At 41.4% G+C, this 19,732-nt stretch overlaps 1 protein-coding gene across 4 annotated transcripts in view; it reads right to left on the bottom strand.

Moving 5' to 3' along the window:
• UBTD2 (ubiquitin domain containing 2) overlaps nt 1-19,732 on the bottom strand; it is an 83,595-nt gene that overhangs the window by 22,678 nt on the left and 41,185 nt on the right. For all 4 annotated transcript variants that reach the window (XM_077327063.1, XM_077327061.1, XM_077327059.1 and 1 more), the window contains exon 2: nt 6,405-6,641. In XM_077327063.1, coding sequence (XP_077183178.1) covers nt 6,405-6,579 — 175 coding nt within the window. In that variant the 5' untranslated portion in view covers nt 6,580-6,641. The remainder of the gene's footprint in view (nt 1-6,404; nt 6,642-19,732) is intronic.

Consider the following 19,732-nt stretch of genomic DNA (forward strand, 5'->3'; position numbering starts at 1 on the left):
GGGAGGAAAGGCGCGGGTGTCAGTGTGCCGGTGCTCCGATGCCTGCCAGTGCTCCGATGCCTGCGACTTCCCTCCCTCCCGCAGAGCGGTGCTGGCTTTGTCGGGAGCAACCGGCAGCTTTGGGCGCCAAAGCGCCCAGCCCTAATTCCAAATTCCTGTTTGGTGCCTTTTTATAAAGTGCAGACCTTTGCTTTCATAGTTGGCAACATCAATACCTTAGGTTCCTGCTGGATGTGCCCCAGGCTCATCATAAAATCCAGAAATATTTGCTCCAGTTCCTTGCTCTTCCCCAGTCATTTGCTGGTTACCTTCTGGCCTGAGGGCTTGCCATTGGGCATCATATTAAAATCATTTGAGAGCTGTTTTTTTGTTTGTTATGTGCGAAGTCGTGTCCGACCCATCGCGACCCCATGGACAATGATCCTCCAGGCCTTCCTGTCCTCTACCATTCCCCGGAGTCCATTTAAGTTTGCACCTACTGCTTCAGTGACTCCATCCAGCCACCTCATTCTCTGTCGTCCCCTTCTTCTTTTGCCCTCGATCGCTCCCAGCATTAGGCTCTTCTCCAGGGAGTCCTTCCTTCTCATGAGGTGGCCAAAATATTTGAGTTTCATCTTCAGGATCTGGCCTTCTAAAGAGCAGTCAGGGCTGATCTCCTCTAGGACTGACCAGTTTGTTCGCCTTGCAGTCCAAGGGACTCGCAAGAGTCTTCTCCAGCACCAGAGTTCAAAAGCCTCAATTCTTTGACGCTCGGCCTTCCTTATGGTCCAACTTTCGCACCCATACATTGCAACTGGGAAGACCATAGCCTTGACTAAACGCACTTTTGTTGGCAGGGTGATGTCTCTGCTTTTTAGGATGCTGTCTAGATTTGCCATAGCTTTCCTCCCCAGGAGCAAGCGTCTTTTAATTTCTTTGCTGCAGTCCCCATCTGCAGTGATCTTGGAGCCCAGGAAAATAAAATCTGTCACTATCTCCATTTCTTCCCCTTCTATTTGCCAGGAATTGAGAGGGCCGGATGCCATGATCTTTGTTTTCTTGATGTTGAGTTTCAAGCCAACTTTTGCACTCTCCTCCTTCACCCGCATCAACAGGCTCTTTAGTTCCTCTTCACTTTCTGCCATTAGAGTGGTATCATCTGCATATCTGAGGTTGTTGATATTTCTCCCTGCAATCTTGATCCCAATTTGTGACTCCTCTAATCCCGCATTTCTCATGATGTGCTCTGCATACAAGTTAAATAGGCAAGGCGACAGTATACAGCCTTGCCGAACTCCTTTCTCAATTTTGAACCAGTCAGTGATCCCATGTTCAGTTCTCACTGTTGCTTCTTGACCTGCATATAAATTTCTCAAGAGACAAATAAGATGCTCTGGTATTCCCATCTCTTTAAGAACTTGCCACAATTTGTTGTGCTCCACACAATCAAAGGCTTTAGCATAGTCAATGAAGCAGAAGTAGACGTTCTTCTGGTACTCCCTAGCTTTCTCCATGATCCAGCGTATGTTGGCAATTTGATCTCTAGTTCCTCTGCCTCTTCGAAATCCTGCCTGTACTTCTGGAAGTTCTCGGTCCATATATTGCTGGAGCCTAGCTTGTAGGATTTTGAGCATAACTTTGCTAGCATGAGAAATTAATGCAATGGTGCGGTAGTTTGAACATTCTTTGGCATTGCCCTTCTTTGGAATTGGAATGTAAACTGACCTTTTCCAATCCTGTGGCCATTGTTGAGTTTTCCAAATTTGCTGGCATATTGAGTGTAGCACTTTTACTGCATCGTCCTTTAAGATTTTGAATAGTTCAACTGGAATGCTGTCACCACCACTAGCTTTATTATTGCTCAGACTTCCTAGAGCCCTTTTGACTTCACATTCCAGGATGTCTGGCTCCAGGTCAGTAACTACCCCACTGTGGTCATCAGGGATGTTAAGCTCGCTCTTGTATAGTTGTTCTGTATAATTTTGCCACCTTTGCTTAATGTCTTCTGCTTCTGTGAGGTCCCTACCATTTTGGTCCCTTATCATACCCAACTTTGCATGAAACGTTCTCTTCATATCTCCAATTTTCTTGAAAAGATCTCTGGTCCTCCCCATTCTATTGTTTTCTTCTATTTGTTTGCACTGTTCATTTAAGAAGGCATTCTTATCTCTTCTAGCTTTTCTCTGGAATTCTGCATTCAGTTGGGTGTATCTTTCTCTTTCTCCCTTGCCTTTCACTTCCCTTCTCTCCTTAGCTATTTGTAAAGCTTCCTCAGACAGCCATTTTGATTTCTTGCATTTCTTTTTCTTTGGGATAGTTTTAGTTGCTACCTCTTGTACAATGTTGCGAACCTCCGTCCATAGTTCTTCAGGCATTCTGTCTATCAGATCTAATTCCTTAAATCTATTTGTCACCTCTACTGTGTATTCGTCGGGGATATGATTTAGTTCATACCTGAGTGGCCTATTGCTTTTCCCTATTTTCTTTAATTTAAGCCTAAATTTTGCAACAAGAAGCTCATGATCTGAATCACAATCAGCTCCTGGTCTTGTTTTTATTGACTGGATAGAACTTTTCCATCTTTGGCTGCAGAGCACATAGTCAATCTGATTTCTGTGTTGACCGTCTGGTGATGTCCATGTGTAGAGTCGTCTCTTGGGTTGTTGGAAAAGAGTGTTTGCTATGACCATTGTATTCTCTTGACAAAATTCTACCAGCCTGTGCCCTGCTTCATTTTGTACTCCAAGGCCAAACTTGCCTGTTATCCCGGTTATCTTTTGGCTTCCTACTTTAGCATTCCAATCCCCCATGATGATAAGCACATCATTTTTTGGCGTTGCTTCTAGAAGGTGTTGTAGGGCTTCATAGAACTGATCAACTTCATCCTCTTCAGCAGCAGTGGTTGGGGCATAGACCTGGATCACTGTGATGTTGAATGGTTTGCCTTGGATTCGAACTGAGATCATTCTGTCATTTTGGGGATTGTATCCCAAGACTGCTTTTCCTACTCTCTTATTGATTATGAAGGCTACTCCATTTCTTCTGCGAGATTCTTGTCCACAGTAGTATACCTGATGGTCATCTGAATTAAATTCACCCATTCCTATCCACTTTAGTTCACTGATTCCTAAAATGTCGATGTTCAGTCTTGTCATTTCTTGTTTGACCACGTCCAGCTTACCTTGATTCATGGATCTGACGTTCCAGGTTCCTATGGAATAAAAATCTTTACAGCATCGGACTGTCTTTTCGCCACCAGTTACTTCCACAACTGAGCGTCCTTTCGGCTTTGGCCCAGTCGCTTCATTCATTCTGGCGCTACTCGTACTAGCCGTCTGCTCATCCCCAGTAGCATATTGGACACCTTCCGACCTGAGGGGCTCATCTTCCGGCGTCATATCGTTATGCCTATTGGAACTGTCCATAGAGTTTTCATGGCAAAGATACTGGAGTGGTTTGCCATTTCCTTCTCCAGTGGATCACCTTTTGTCAGAGCTCTCAGCTATGACCTGTCCGTCTTGGGTGGCCCTGCACGGTATAGCTCATAGCTTCACTGAACTACGCAAGCCCCCTTGCCACAACAAGGCAGCGATCCTTGAAGGGGGTTGAGAGCTGTACCACAGGATTTTCCTGGCAAAAACTTTTTAACAGGGAGGTTACCAGGGCTTTCTTTAACACTCCCCATTTATCTGGGCTTGGGACCGGCATCAGGTGTGCATGGATGGGTTCTTTTAATCGCAGAAAGAGGTTATCTGATCAGCATGTGTCATGCAGATGCATTGTGCACTAACTGATGTTTCCAGTCTTCCATGACAGCCCCATGTAAAAAACATTGTGGTAATCTAATCTGGACATTATCAGAGCATAGATAATGGTAGTCAGATCTTGTTTTCCAGAAAGGGGCATAGTTGGGTGAACCAACTCAAGTTATTTGAATGTGCTATATGCTACACGAGACTGGAGTGTCTCAAACAGCATTCACGTTTCAGAGGGAGTGCAATCTAGTCCAGGATAGGCTGACAAAATAGATAACTCACGACTGAACTATTGTAGTGCCTCAGTGTTGTCTGGATCATGCTTCAGTTTATTTCCTACATCCATCCCACTGCTGTCTCTATCAGAATTCCAGACTTGTAAACAAGAAATCTTTTTTGAGAAAAGATTATTTCAGGATTAAGCATCTAACGCCATATAGACAGAACTAAAAGATACAGGCAAAGCTTTACAATATAAAAGCTCCAGCAAGGCCCGCTGCTCATCCGGTATAAACCTATGTATTTCAGTTCTTGTCTCCAGCAGTATCATATCCACTAGACTAACTGAAGAAGTTGTAATGGAGTTGTAATGGAACACTAATCTCTAAAAAAGATCTATACAAAGGTATTATCTTTATTTTGCTTTCCTTGCTTGGGGAACTACTAGCCAAACTACTAGCGCCCTACCTGGAACCAGAGCACCTAGCCACAGTGATCCATGCGATGGTCACCTCTAGACTGGACTTCTGCAACTCGCTCTACGCAGGCCTTCCCTTATCCTTGATCCAGAAACTATAACTGGTGCAGAACGCCGTGGCCAGGATTCTCACTAAGACATCATGGAGATCTCATATCCGGCCGGTACTCCAAGAACTCGGTTGGCTCCCAGTTGAATTCCGGATTAAGCTTAAGGCTTTGGTAATCACCTTTAAGGCCATACACGGCCTGGGCCCAGTGTATCTGAGAAACTGCCTCCCTGCCTATACCCCAGAAGAGCTTTACGCTTCACCACCTCCGCCACCCTGGTGAGGGTTAGGTTTTTCAACCCTCACCAGCATGCTTATCTATCAGTTCTCCAGTGTGTTGAGCCTCCACCACGATCCGGAATCGAGCCTTCGACTGCCCAGTAAGGCACACCCATCCCATAAGGTTTGTGGGGCGTGCCTCCCCCATATGTGCCACAGAAGGTTGGGGTGCAAAGCATCACAAAATACCTAAATCTTGGTGGCCTTGTTCTAGTCGTAGACCTTAGCTGCCAGGTGGTGGAACTCTGTTGCATATGGGGAGACTGTCCTGGTTCCTTGTTGCAGGCTATGCAGTTGCTTCTGGACAGTGTCTGCCTGAAGAGGGTCTATAAATTGCCTTTGCAGTGGTCACATGAACTGGTAGAAGTTCCAGAGCTCTGGGGTGTCTAGGTCATAGAGACCTACATAGCAGTCCATGGCCTCCTTCTTGAGAAAGGAACCAACATAGCACACTTGGTTGATCCCATCAGGAAAGAAGAACCCACATTCATCCATGTAAGCTGCACCAGGAAAAACAACAGTTTCTTTGGAGGACCTGTTGAAAACGATGTGCAACTTCCATGCTTCGCTGAAGCCTCCAGGAGTGGGATTTGGCATCACAGCTCCAGTGATATTTCCGAATTGAGGAGCCACAGTGAGGGCAGCTGGTGTTGTGGTAGACCCCTAGGAGGTCTTGACCGCCTCACCATCAGTTGTCGATGCCTCCCGGCTAATAACTTGCTGGGCGAATGCGTTCGCCTTCCCCTCATCTTCCAGGAACAACGATGCAATCGTCCCTATGAATTCATCAAGCTGAGCCTTGAGCTGCATCACAGAAATCTTCTGTCATACCATGGTCTCCAGGTCTGGCTGGCTGTTCTGCACCAGTCCAGCCCAATCTGCATAATCCTGATCATAGGTTGTAGACGCCCTGGCCACTCATCATTCGGTCATGTAGCATCCTGATTCTTCTCCAGCACTGCCCACCCCCGCTTCTAGCTCAGTGTGCCCACCATGAATGTGCTCATGTAGTGGGTAGTTCTAACTCTCTGGTTGCAGCTCCACCCAATGATCCCCAATTAGGTAAAGGGGGGCCATTTGATGGATAGCTACCCTCCATGTGCACAAAGTGGATGGGTCTCTAACTCTCTGGGTGAGGAGAGCTGTCTCGCTCTCCTTCCTCGCAGAGTTTGGGGTCTGAATCACCATTCGTAGACATGTTGGTCAAACGGGGGACACAGATCTGGATAGTGTGTTTCGACTATCTGTAAGGAACTTCGATTGCTCAGAAAAGCAAACCTTTGATGCAAAAGATTTCATTTATTCAGAGCAAGCAAACATATCCAACAATACTTTGTGAAAACTGAGGCAGAGGCAAAGCATATAACTTCTTGTGCCACCCCCAGGAGAAGTCTTCAAACAGTTACAATAACCGGACAGGCCCAAGGTTGCAGTCCGGAGAGGAATGAAGATGGATGGGGAAGAGGTGTGAGGAGGAAAGTGAAAGTGGAGGGGGGGGGGAAGGTGTGAATGCAAGAAGAACTGACCAAAGTAATAAAACATGGCCAACAGGATAAATAAACTAACAGACTACAAAACTACAATTAATCATGGCAGAAGCAGGCCATTCTGACAGCAACATTCCGTCCTTGATGGACATACTTACCATGAGGTAACATTATGTTTGCACCATCAATGATTGCTTGTGCCAGTTCATGATCATTATTCTCAAATGCATGTGCTGCAGCCTTTAGAGCATCCCAGATTTCCTTGCGGCCTTCAAAAGCTGGTGCTGTGTCCCAAAATTCATCTCTCTTGCTGCGCAGCTGTCCGTCTGTCATTGGATAATCACTTTTCCATTTTGGTTTTTCCTTTTTCAGGGGCTGATTACGACCTAGTGCAACTGTAGACAAAACAAAACACCAAACCTAAATGAAGCAAACTTACTCTGGTTTAGAGTTGGCTCTGTTTGCTAATTTTTCCCTACAACATGTGCTTATTTTATACATTAATTCCAAAAGACTCTGTAGCATAGGATAGTTCTGTGTTTCCCATAGAATAATTGCACAGGAGATACTAGCCTAGCCTAGACATTAATACTAGTCTGCTTGCCTACACATACCTATGTTAGTCACTCGCATCTGAATCCTCCCTCACTGCATTGTCAGAGCTGACCACAGCGAGCACACTGAAGTTATTTATTTATTTATTTATTATATTTATATATCGCCCTCCCCGGAGGCTCACCATTGTTCACCATTAAATATCAGTTTTCTTTTTTGTTTTTTAAAAAGTATTTAGTATTTTGTCCTGTCCTCCCTCCTTTCCATTCATTCATCTTGCTGTATGATTTCAGCCCTTTAAATATTTAAAGCTAGTATCTTAGGGTGAACATAAAACTCTCAACGACAAGTGCATTTCCAACATGACCCCTCTACAGCAGATATCATATTATATATAAACAAGAGTAAAAAATTTATTTTAATTAAAGCCATATTAATATTACAAAGAAATAAGTTGTTGACACATTGTGTTCACAGATTAGCTATCAGAAGTTGCAGCTTCTCCCAAAGGTCCAATTAATTTGGTTCCAGCCCAATCTCCGCAGGCCCTTATGAGATTTCTAAGTGAAACTAGCCATAGCTGGCTCAATGAGATTTAAGGGAAGAGCTAAAAGCGATATGAGAAATAAAGAAAAACATTCCTCTCATTTTTAGAAGCAGATAACTTATGGTAAATGTATATATATATATATATATATATATGTATGTATGTATGTATGTATGTATGTATGTATATGTATATGTATATGTATATGTATATGTATATGTATATGTATATGTATATGTATATGTATATGTATGTTCTGAGTCTAACAAATCAGGTTTTATGGAAAATGGAACTTTGAGGGCAATGCACATACATACAATTGTATGCGAACTTGAGGTCTGATCCTATGGCAGAATTCATATTAGGTGTTGGTGGAACATATTTCCTGACAGTTTTCCTTTCCCTTAGGAGTCTGTTGCTTGTCCCCAAAACCTCTGAGCATTTGAGGGGGGTGGGGTGTCACCCAATTTCTCTTCCTTGACATAGCTACTCATACAACAATGTATTTTATGAGCATCCCCAGCCCTTAGGGAGGAACAGAAGGATGAGAAAAGATCCTTAGGATCTAACTCACTGCTATTTTTATGCTGGTGTGCAAGAAAAAAAAAGGAGTATGCACACAACTGACACATACAAGGAAGTACATACTATATGTGACTGACATTATATTTTTGAAAGCAACACGTTAAGTTTGCAATTGGATGGTAGCTATAGCTGGCAAAGTGGCCATATATCATTTTACTCTGCCTACTAGTTTTATTTGGAGCTCTCCGACAACTATAACACCATTACACTTCCATTTTCAGAAGCAGGAAACAACATCAGAGATAACAGTCCAAAGCAAACAGGAGAGTAGACACAGAATAGACACAGAATACTTTTGTTGACAAGGAAGAGCAGTGTGCAAATTAGGCACCAGTGCTGAAGTTGAAATTTTTGTAAGTAAGGAGTTCTTCTTTGTCTCAAATTCTAGCCATTACATCAGTGGAGTCCATAATTGCTTCACAATTGCTTTACAATGTTATTCTATGAATGTGTCAAGTATTACACACAAGAGTTCCCTAAATGGAGATGGGGAATTTTACCCACCCATCACATATACCCCACATTAACTTATCAAAATTATTCTCATAGTCTTGTCTCCTGCAATATTTAAACTCCTGAAACTGATTGAACAGTTCTTGCTTTCCCACATAAGGGTTATTATTATTATTATTATTATTATTATTATTATTATTATTATTATTATTATTATTTCTGCAAATGTTAAACCTCTTAGTCACTATATCTCTTCATGCTGCTGTGTCTTTCCTTTAGAAATAAAAAGTCCCAGGGGCACAAATGTATTTCCCTCTGCTTTTTCTGGCACTTACAGCATTGTGCATTGGACAGGCACCTAAGACTGGCTAGCACACTGAAAGAGTTACTGTTAGATGGCTTGGCAAGTGTTAAAAAAGAAGACGGAGAAAACAATGTTTTCTGCATTGTAAGGCTTAATCACGACAACACCAGACAGATCTAAATAGCTTTATTTAATATTCTTCTCTAACAATAATTTTAAAAAAGATAAATTGGAGCCGAAATGAAAACCCAAGCATATTCACTCAGAAGTAAAGCCCATGGAGGCCCATGTATAGAATAATCTTTTCCCTCTTAATAAAACATCTTTTCCCTCTTAATAAAACAGTAAGGGGTGTTTGGGTGGGCTCAGTCCGTGATGAGGAAGGGCAACAATTGGTCCCATGGCCCTGGACTGACAAGCGGAGGGGCCAATCAGAAGGCGCAAAGCAGGTTTTAACTGTGAGATGCCTTCAGCAGGTCTCTGGAGAGGGGTCAACTTTACACTCAATCTTGCCCAGTTGCTTCTTTGTTAGAGCCTGTTTCAGATATCCTCCATGCATGTTTCATGATCTTCAGTATAGTGTTTTGGAGGTCAAAGTGGATCCCTCAACCTTTTTTTCACCAGCAGAAAAAGTGGCTGAATCTAATCTAGTATTTATATATAATAAATGTTAGAGTACCAACATATAGCAAACTTTTTTCAAGGACATGCATTTTAAAAGTGCTGCTACAAACACGTTTAAAATCTATGTAAATGTCTTATGGTAAACATCATAAGCATGTGATGCTATTCATTTTTCCACGCACTGCACAAAGTACCATCAGCTAAGATAGTAATTTCAAACTACAGCAAAATAAATAGAGGATGCTTTAGGGCAATGAAGAGAGATTCAAGTGGGTAGCCATGTTTAACACAACAAAATTAGAGTCCAATAGCACCTTTAAGACCAACAAAAGTTTATTTAAGGTGTGAGCTTTCAAATGCATGCACTCTTTCTCAGACTAATGAACAACCATCATAATAGTGGAAATATAAGGCAAAAGCTAATTATGGTAAATTAGTAAACTATGTCACAACATCCAAATTTAGCCATATGATGCCATATGATAATTCTTTGCTAAAACAGTCAATCAGTCTGTTTAAGTTCAGTTGTAGTTCACAAAATCATTGGAGAAATAAAACTGTCTATGTTAGTAATTAATGGCTGTCACTTTACCAGTTGTTGCTAGCCCCATCCATCTCCACCCAAGTGTGAAAACATCCCTGCAAGTGACAAGCTATGCTGGCAACTATCTTGTCCTGAGACCAGAGTTAAATTCAAAATTACATTACATATTACTAACATCAAATTACAGTCACATTGTCCCAAATAAAATAGAAGACACGATTGTAAGGAATGTGGATATAAGAGCTGAACAAGGTCAGCATGCATAGTGAGATAAAAAATCTATGTCTTTGTTGAGTCCAGGGTATCCCATTGTTTTGAGTGTTGTATTAACTTGCATTTCTGCAATCTCCCTTTCTAGTCTGTTCTTGAAGCTCCTTTGAATAAAACAACTACTTTGAGTGTCCTGGAAGGTTGAAGTGTTCCCCTACAGATTTTTCAGTGGTTTTTGATGTTAGACTTGTGTCTATTAATTCCTTGGCAGAGGTTTGACCTGTTTGTCCTATGTAGAGAACAGAGGGGTATTGTTGGCTTATACAATGTTAGAAGATGAGCAAGTGAATATGCCTTTGATGCTGTAGGTGACGTTGTTAGGTCCAGTAAGGTCAAGTGAAGTCAAAGAACAGATTAACAAAGGCAGAAGGCTACCAAGAGAAAACCTATTGACAGACCCAAAAGAGAAAAAAAACAGAACACTACTAGTGGTTATATATAGCTCTCAACTCAATTCAAGACAGTACAACACATGATCAGTGACTTACAACCTCTACAGGATAATGACACTTCTTTTTCCCAAGTACTGGGCTAAAAACCTTTTCTTGCACACAGACAGCCCCCCAATCTCAAACAACACCTTGTCCACAACAAAGCAGCATCTAATGTGAACATGGACCTTTGTACTAGAGCTTGTAACAAAGCGAGATGCCAACTTTGCTGCCACATACTCTCTATTGACACAGTAACTGGACCTAACAACACCATCTACAGCTGTGGTCCCCAACCTTTTTATCACCGGGGACCACTCAACGCCGGGGACCACTCAACGCCTTTTACTGAGGCCCGGTGGGGGGGGGGTAGTTTGCTCCTCTACTCTCAACCACTGCCCTAACGCTCTCTGATTGCTATGGTAATGTTTAAACATCCCTTCAAAATAAGATACAGACACACCACAACAATGAAGTGTGTTGTAAAGGGCTGGGGGGGATGAAGTAAAGGGCCGGGGTGGGGGGAGAAGGCGTCCTTCGGGGCCCACCTCCAATTAGTTGAAGGACCACATGTGGTCTGCAGCCCACAGGTTGGGGATCGCTAATCTACACCATCAAAGGCTTATTCACTTGCTCATCTTCTAACATTGTATATGCCATAGAATCACAGAATCATAGAGTTGGAAGGTACCTCATGGGTCATCTAGTCCAACTCCCTGCTCTATGCAGGACACAACCCGATCGCTCATCCACTGTAACCTGGCATCCCCTTAAGCCTTCACAAAATCAGCGTCAGATGGCTATCTTGTCTCTATTAAAAAATTTCCAAAGCTGGAGAACCTACCACCTCCTGAGGAAGCCTGTTCCACTGAGAAACCGCTCTAACTGTCAGGAACTTCTTCCTGATGTTTAGACCAGAGGTAGTCAAACTGCGGCCCTCCAGATGTCCATGGACATCTGGAGGGCCGCAGTTTGACTACCCCTGGTTTAGACGGAATTTCTTTTCCGTCTAATGATGGATGAATTAATTTCATCCCGTTGGTTCTGATCCATCCCTCTAGGGCAAGAGAGAACAACTCTGCTCCATCATCTACATGGCACTCTTTTAAATACTTGAAGATGGTTATCAGATCCCCTCTCAGCCATCTCCTTTCCAGGCTAAACAGAACAAGCTCCCCCAACCTTTCTTCATACGTCTTGGTCTCCAATCCCCTCACCATCTTTGTTGCCCTCCTCTGGACACGCTCCAGTTTGTCTACATCCCTCTTCAACTGGGGTGCCAAAAACTGAACACAGTATTCCAAGTGAGGCCACAGCCTTCTCTGTCCTGACCCCCACCTGGTAGAATGAACTCCCAGAGAAGATCAGGGCCCTGACAGAGGTAAAACAGTTCCGCAAAAGGGAGTTCTTCCACCAGGCATTTGGTTGAGACTGAGCGACCAGCAACATCTACAGGGCCCCTGCTCCCTCCAAAAAAATCCACTCATATCTTCTGCTCTGGACCGCATTGTTATAGTCTGTTACCTCTGTTACAGTTTTAACATTAATATTATTGTTGTTATGAAAAACTAAGTTTCATGTACTGTTTTCTACATTTTATGTAAATCGCCTTGAGCCTCAGGAAAAGGTGGTATATAAATATAAAAATCAATCAATAAATACACAAATAAATAAATAAATAAATACATAAATAACTGCTTAACTGTTCAGTAAATTATTAATGAGCTCAAAGCAACAGCAGTAGTCTGTTTTAAAGTCATTTATCAGAACTCACACGATGTTTAGTAATCTGGAGGTTATGATTTAAAATCTGACAAATTATCCAAACATTGTACGAGTATTTTGTATTGTCAAGCTCTTCTTCAAAGACACTTGTGAACATACCTGATGAAGTGCGCATGCACACAAAAGCTTATAACTTTGTTGATCTTAAAATCACCACTGGACTCAAACTTTTTTGTGTTGCTTCAGACCAGCAGGGCTACTCACTTGAATCTAACATAACTGTTTGTGCAACTGATGTAGCACCGTCAATGACTGGTTGTTATTGTAGGTGTATAGCTTACCTGAAAAAAGTGTCAATGTCTTCACCATTCACTGTATCATTCATCACCAACATCAGGTTGCAAAAAAGCCCTCAGTGATCACCTGCTGAAGTCATTGCATATTATCATTACTGCAGTGAATAAAAATGGAGCCCACTCTCTCAATAATGTACTATTCCAGTAACCCTGTGTTGAAAATGAAGATTTTTCAGTCTTTGCTGCTTCTTACTTAAGTTTGTTGACTATCAAAAGACAACTGTTTGAGAGACATATGACCATTTTTATTCACTTACAGTGTTGTTTTGAAGACATGTTTTGCTCAGCAATGAACTCAAGGAAATCAGGCATAGCATTGTTATATATCAAAGCTATTTGCAAAGTTCTGTAAAATACAGTTAATCCTATTAATGCAAATGTATGTGGACAATTTACGCCATTGAACTTTGTGCAAAAAAGGGCTTGAGAACTGCACAATTGCAGCCAATCACAATGTATATCTGAACTCTCTAAATGCACCAATGAACTTAGGACCAATCAGGTTTTTTGGTGGGCAATCCAATCCAAAGGATATATAAATTCATATTGTGCCTGCATTTCTTGTTCTTCGTTGTTTGGAATTGATGTTGAAATGAGTAAGAGCTGAATTTCTTAGAGCTGAATCTAAGAAATTCGTGGTCTGTGTTTACTAAACTGGCAGATAATTTGGATATGCTTCATAAAGATAAGGCTGAGTGATTTGAGGAACTTCTTTCAATAGAAATTCCAGATTAGGTTATAAATTGATTTTCAAACACTAAGGACACTGGGGTAGTGATCTTAACCCAAAATTTAAGAAATTGTACCAAGAATTGTTACAGAAGGAAATGCCTGATCATTGTGCTGCACTATAGACAGCAGTTAAGAAGCTTTTTGTTCCATTTTTGACATCTTATTTGGTGGAATATGGTCATCCAACTTCTCTCCAAGCAAAGAAATCTACTCCAGATTACTAAACAACGCCATTTGACATTCCTGCTAAAACTCCAAATTAATTCTATTTACCTTGGAAAATATAATAATTAGTCTGTTTACATCCTTATCCATTGTTGTTCCTCTGTATATTTATGAAACAGCCTAGGGGGTAGGACGTGTCCGGCTGTCCAAGTTAGAAAGAGTAGCTGAAAGTATCCCAGAATACATGCTATTAAATAATGTTCCTGGAATTCCACCCCCCCAAAAAAAACCAACCAAGTGTCTTAAACTTGATCACTGTCACACATTTAATATTTGCACGGTACTGGAAAGCAGAAGCTCCAGAAATTAGCATGTGGTTTGCTAAAATAAAGGAGGTTTACTTAATGATAAAACTCACACCATTTCAAAGAAATGAGAGTGTTGATGAGATTTAGTTCAAGTGGCATAGTATAATTAATAGTATTCAGCTGAATTTGAAGTATGCTAGAAAACACTTTTTTTTGCTAAGGTTGTATATTTAGTCATATATTGTATACTTTTATGTTAAAGTTTTAAAAATTGAGTATATAAAAGGAATAATCTATAAAACTAAAAAAAATGCCCTTCATAATCAACAGGTTCAGTAACTGAGGATGCAGGAAATTTAATACCATGCTCAATACGATTATGTTGCAGATGAAAAACACATGGTGACAACAGTCTGTCAAAATGCATTCCACTTTTGATTTATACACCTGTGCAACATTGCTATAAGAAATAAAATAAATAAATAAAATAAATAATAAATAATAAATAAATTAAATAAAAACTAAGGAGTTAAGATTACATTAAGTCTGGTATTGAAAGCAAAAGAAGTTAAAGGAGTTAAGATTACATTAAGTCTGGTATTTAATGTAATGATAACAATCTGTTGCCCAGCAGGCTGCTCTGTGAAAATTTGGAGTTTATACAGAGTGTTTAAAGATGCATCAAAATTAAAGGAAGTCTTGGTTAAATATAAGGGTTCTTGTATTCAAGCTGTAATGTATTTGTTAGCTATCAGTCATCAAGTCATAAAAAGATAACATTATATTGTTTGATTCATTAAAATGTATCTTATTTATACTATGATTGATAAATATCTAGGAATGATTATGCACGGGATGGGATGCCCGTGATGGTGGCGACAGGGCTTTGGGAAAATCCCCGATTATGCTCAATGATGCCACTATGTCCTCGGAAGACCCGCGTTAAAGAAACACGGATTCTTCTGCAGGCCTGGGAGCGCTGTGGGCTAGCCCTGTGCATAATCAGAGTGGTTTTAGGATTATCAGGGTCCATAGCAACAGAGCCAGTTTAAGGATTCATGGGGCCCTTGCTGAGTACAATTGTGGCAGGAGCAGCCAGACTGGAGGTAGTAGGGCCCCCACAGTGAAAAAAGTGTAATTCCAAGTATCCTTAAATAGAGAAGCCACAGCCCAGATCCATGGGGGGAAGCATCATGCAGGGGCCCCTTGAAGTGTGGGGCCCGTAGCACGTGTTGCATGGATAAACCAGCTTTTCGTATTGTTATACTGTAATATAAGAAATGAAGATGAAGATAAAATGGAAGATACTTCTTTACTCTTTAATAGATCAATATTGAAGCTGTATTTTAAGGTGTTAGAATGTATTAAAAGGAAATATGGTGGGTCTACCTGCTGGATTACTAGCTGATAACTGCAGTTCTTTCAAAGCGAATTCAACTCCATTCAGAACATGTGACATCATAAATCCCAAGTCAGACCATCTACTCATCAGTAGCTCTTTCATCTTGTTGGGAATAAACTTCAGTGAATTAAGTCTCCATTCTCTCCAAAACTGCCTCCAGGCACTGGTTCAGGGTTTCTATAGCCTTCTTGAGATTGTCTAGAAGTACAACAGAGCTTATAGTCTGCATTCTAGTCACAATCTAGCTCAAATCTCCAGATGACCTCAAACCAGGAGTTTCATGTAGATAATCCCAATGGCCATGGGGCTAAACATTACACCTAGCATCATCTTCTGAAATCTACCCTCTAGGTAGACTGAAACCACCACAAAAATAGTGGCTCCCAGTCACAGCCTAGAAGGATACTCTGATCAATAGCACCCAGCTCTAAATTTCATTATCTAAACTTCCAAGTTCATTCATCCTGGTTCTGAAGCAGCACTTTGAAAACATGGTTACATGGCACAGGCAAATCCAGACAAGAATAATATCTTACCCATATAAAAACAGCTATATTGGTTGCCAGCCAGTTCCCCCTCCCCCCACCATTCCAAGCTCAATTCAAGGTGCTGATTCTGGCGAAAAACCTTTTTTGTTCATCTACCTAATGGGATCCTTTGCACAGAACAAAAGCTGCAGGAACTGAATGTACAAATGTACAAAACTGTTCTAACTGAACAAATGTTCAAAACCTCATAGCTATTTTACAACTGCAAACAGACAGTAGTATTACATGCTTGTGAATATCTAAAGCATTCCAGCAGGAATCTCCATACACCACCCAACACCAGATCCAATACTTCATTCCATTCATCTCACTGTGACATTTATTGGTGGGGATTAGGTCTCACATTAGCCAATTAACTAAATGTCATTAATAGCCTGCTTCAGCTATTTGAGCTCATCAGTTAATTAGAAGACTGGCACAAGCCTGAAGAGGGTTTTTCAGCTGGCAGACTCACTAGCTTACAGTCTATCTATATTTTACAGCAGCCCAAAGCAGATACACAGTTAACGAAACACCCATGTGAAAAACATGTATATTACCAAGAGTATATGCATTGTAAATATTTTGCTGTATTTAAAAAACAACCAATTTTGAATAATTATGCCCAATGTTCAGTTCACTTTTAAAAAATTCAAGGTCAAGCACAACCTACTATTCTAATTTCTGCAACAGCCATTCTCTTGTAATTTCTGAACACCTCTTTGTCACTGTGAGACCAACACAGCGGAAGGGGGAAGCTCAAAAGTAAATTTCCGGAGGCATATGAAAAGAAGACCTGACTTATGGACAGAAAGTTGGGTCAGTTCTGAGGACAACTTTTTCTTTATGAAAAACACATAAATCCTTACAGTTAACACCCCCCAATTTGGAAATCCATCTAGCTGATGTGATAGCTACAAGAAATAATAATTTCATCCTCAGGTAATGGAGGATAACCTGCTTATTGGGTTTGAATGGAGGCTAAGAATGCTGACAATACTACCCTAAAGGGAATCTATGTACTGGAGGAGGATCCTTGGCTGATGCCCCTCTTAGAAACCTCACTATAAGTGAGTGCCTTGATAGTGGGCACCCACTTATAGTATTGAACAGATGGGACAATAGTAACCAGAGCTGCTACTTGTCACTTCAAGGTTGTGAGAGACTTCAATTCTAAATAAGCAAACTCTTTGAGTTAAAGTTTTTGTATTACTATTACAAGCATCTACGTTAACGGCTTAATCAGAACTGGGCCACAAAGCATAGGGTAGGGAATATAGGGGCATGAGGGGGCACCCCCTACCCAGGGAACGCAAAGCAGACACAGTTCAAAAGAAGTTATAATATGGAGATAACAGTCCAGGCATCAAGGGATGGGAAGATGTGGGGAGGAAAATAGAGGTAAATAAGGAAGAGGAAGTGAGGAATGTATGGGGAGGTTGATATGCATAAAATACAACAGCAGGAAATCAACCTCGACATATCAAATGAAAGCTTCTGGGTTACATCAGGGCATATGAGTCAGGTTAGATGGACACACTAAATCACAGCAGAAATATAACATGGCAGAAATACATGGGGGTTTCTAACAAAGGTCTCCAACTTAAGATAAGAATCCGTTCAATGGGGTGCTACAAATTCGATTTTGTTTCCTGTTGGGACTATGTTGGTAGCCCATGGATCCATCAGATGATCGGTCCAAACCTTGCTGTAAAGGGCGAAGCATCCCCATCCAGTGCATACAAGGAATCCTGCTCTATTGGGCTTTCCTTCCCCCTACTTTTATATTTACTCACACTCAACTCAACTTTCATGTTCAGGTACCTGTACTGCTTCACAAGTATAAAGATTAACATATATTGCCACACCTCCCCCCTTCTTTACTTGTCTGTCCCTTTTGAATAGATTGTACCCCTCTAGTATTCCAATTGTGAGTATTATCCCACAAAGTTTCTATGATTCCTATTAGGTCATAGTCTCCTTCCTCTATTAGTTCCTCCTGTTTGTTTCCCATATTGTGTATTAGTGTAGAGACATCATAATCCATCCTTTGTGTGCCCCATAGTTTTGTTTTTTGAACTTCCCTCCCGATTTGCCATTCTCTGTAGATTTGCAATCTACTCATCTTCAGTTCTTGCCACCACACTGGGTTCTGAATTTATGTCTCACTCCCCCTTTGGATTTAGATTAAAGCCATCTTCACCAGGTGTGCAACGGTTCTCCCAAAAATACTTTCCGTCCCTTGTGAGGTGCACACCATCAACTGATAGTAGCCCCTCATATTGACATCATAGACCATGGTCCAGAAATTCAAACCTTTCCCGACGACACCAGTGATGTAGCCACTCATTTACTTGCATGATTTTTCTATCTCTTCCTAAGCCATGGCCACTTACAGGAATAACTGATGAAAACACAACCTTTGCTCCCAGATCCTTTACCCTTATCCTCAGATCCACAAAGTCTTTCTTAATACGTTCCATGCTGTGCTGGACAGTATTTTTTCCTACATGGATGAGAAGGAAGGGGTAATGAATGATCTGTGTGCTTGATGAGCCTGTCCAGCAGTTCTGTGACATCCTTGATGCATGCACCATGTAGATCTACATACTTCAGCCTCTACGCCTCTCAGCAGGGAATCCCCAGTTACCAGTACCCATTTCTTTGTACTCTTGGGAACAGACCTAGAACTCTCAACTGCGGGGGCCTGTGAAATGTTTCTTGGGCTTCATGGGGGTTGTGGGGGAGAAAACCTAGAACTCTCATCTGTGGGGGCCGGAGACTTGTTTCCTGGTCTTCATGGGGGTTTGGGGAATTGCTCATGTTCCAGCATTCCTGAATCAATATCTTCAGTCAGATGCTGGAACCGATTGTGTAAGGTGCTTCTGTGTGTGTTTTGATAGCATTCCCTCCTCCTGCACTTGCTCTCTCAAGAGTGCTTCATGTGCTTCTGTCCAAGAACTCTTCACCCTCCTTTATATTTTGCAGTGTATTCAAGAGTTCCTCTAATCCCCATGCCTTTTCCTCCAGTAGAGCCACAAATTTACACTTCCTGCATGTGTAAAATCTGTCACCATGAGGTAAGACAAACATACTGTAGATGGTACATGTCACTACTTCAGATTTTTCAGATGTCATGCCACTTTGATCCTTTCCGAATGCTTCTCAAACAGTCCTGAACTTCACTAAATCCTTTGGCTTGAAGAGCCAACAGCCAATAGTCCTTTAGCTCTTTTCCTTTGGCTCCTTACAGTCTTCTGGCTTGATCCAGAACCCAAGAGTGCTTTATTTTTGAAGTTTTGCCATGCCTCTGGCAAGCAAGAGCCTTTTACAGCACAAAGGTCCTCTCAGCAGGTCCTCTCAGCAGAGGGCGGAGCTAGCAGTCAACAACTGAGTCAGCTCCTGAGGTGCCACTTCCTCCTTCTCCCAGCTCCAAGAACTGGCATGCATAACAGAGACATTTCCTTTTTAAACACTTCATGTGTTAATAAATTTATAAATTCCCCTGGGGTAACTGTGTTAATTTAACCCTTCTGATAGCTGCAATGCTGTATCGGAGTTCTGCATAGAATGCTTTCATTACTATGTACAGGCTGACCAACCAGAATTGCTTGCAGCATAGCTTCGACTGCATGGAATGGGATGCAATAAATCTCAAAAACAATTCTGATAACATACTCAAAGGTCCTGGCAAAGGAGGGTCTTTTATACAGAATAAGCTGGGAGGCCAAAATATAGCACTTTTAAGACCATATTTTCCAGGCTACTATCCTCACACCTTAATGAAGTATGTATCTCAGATATTTCTCAAACTACTAATACAAAAATACCCCATGTATATAAATACTGGATCAATCTGCATGGAAACACCAAGATGTTTCAACCAGAAAACCTCCTGGTTTACAGAAAGCCAGGCAACCATGGAGTCCTCATTTTCAGTTCCAGCATTATCACAGTA

The sequence above is a fragment of the Paroedura picta genome, chromosome 3 (assembly GCF_049243985.1).
Source record: "Paroedura picta isolate Pp20150507F chromosome 3, Ppicta_v3.0, whole genome shotgun sequence".
NCBI lineage: Eukaryota > Metazoa > Chordata > Lepidosauria > Squamata > Gekkonidae > Paroedura > Paroedura picta.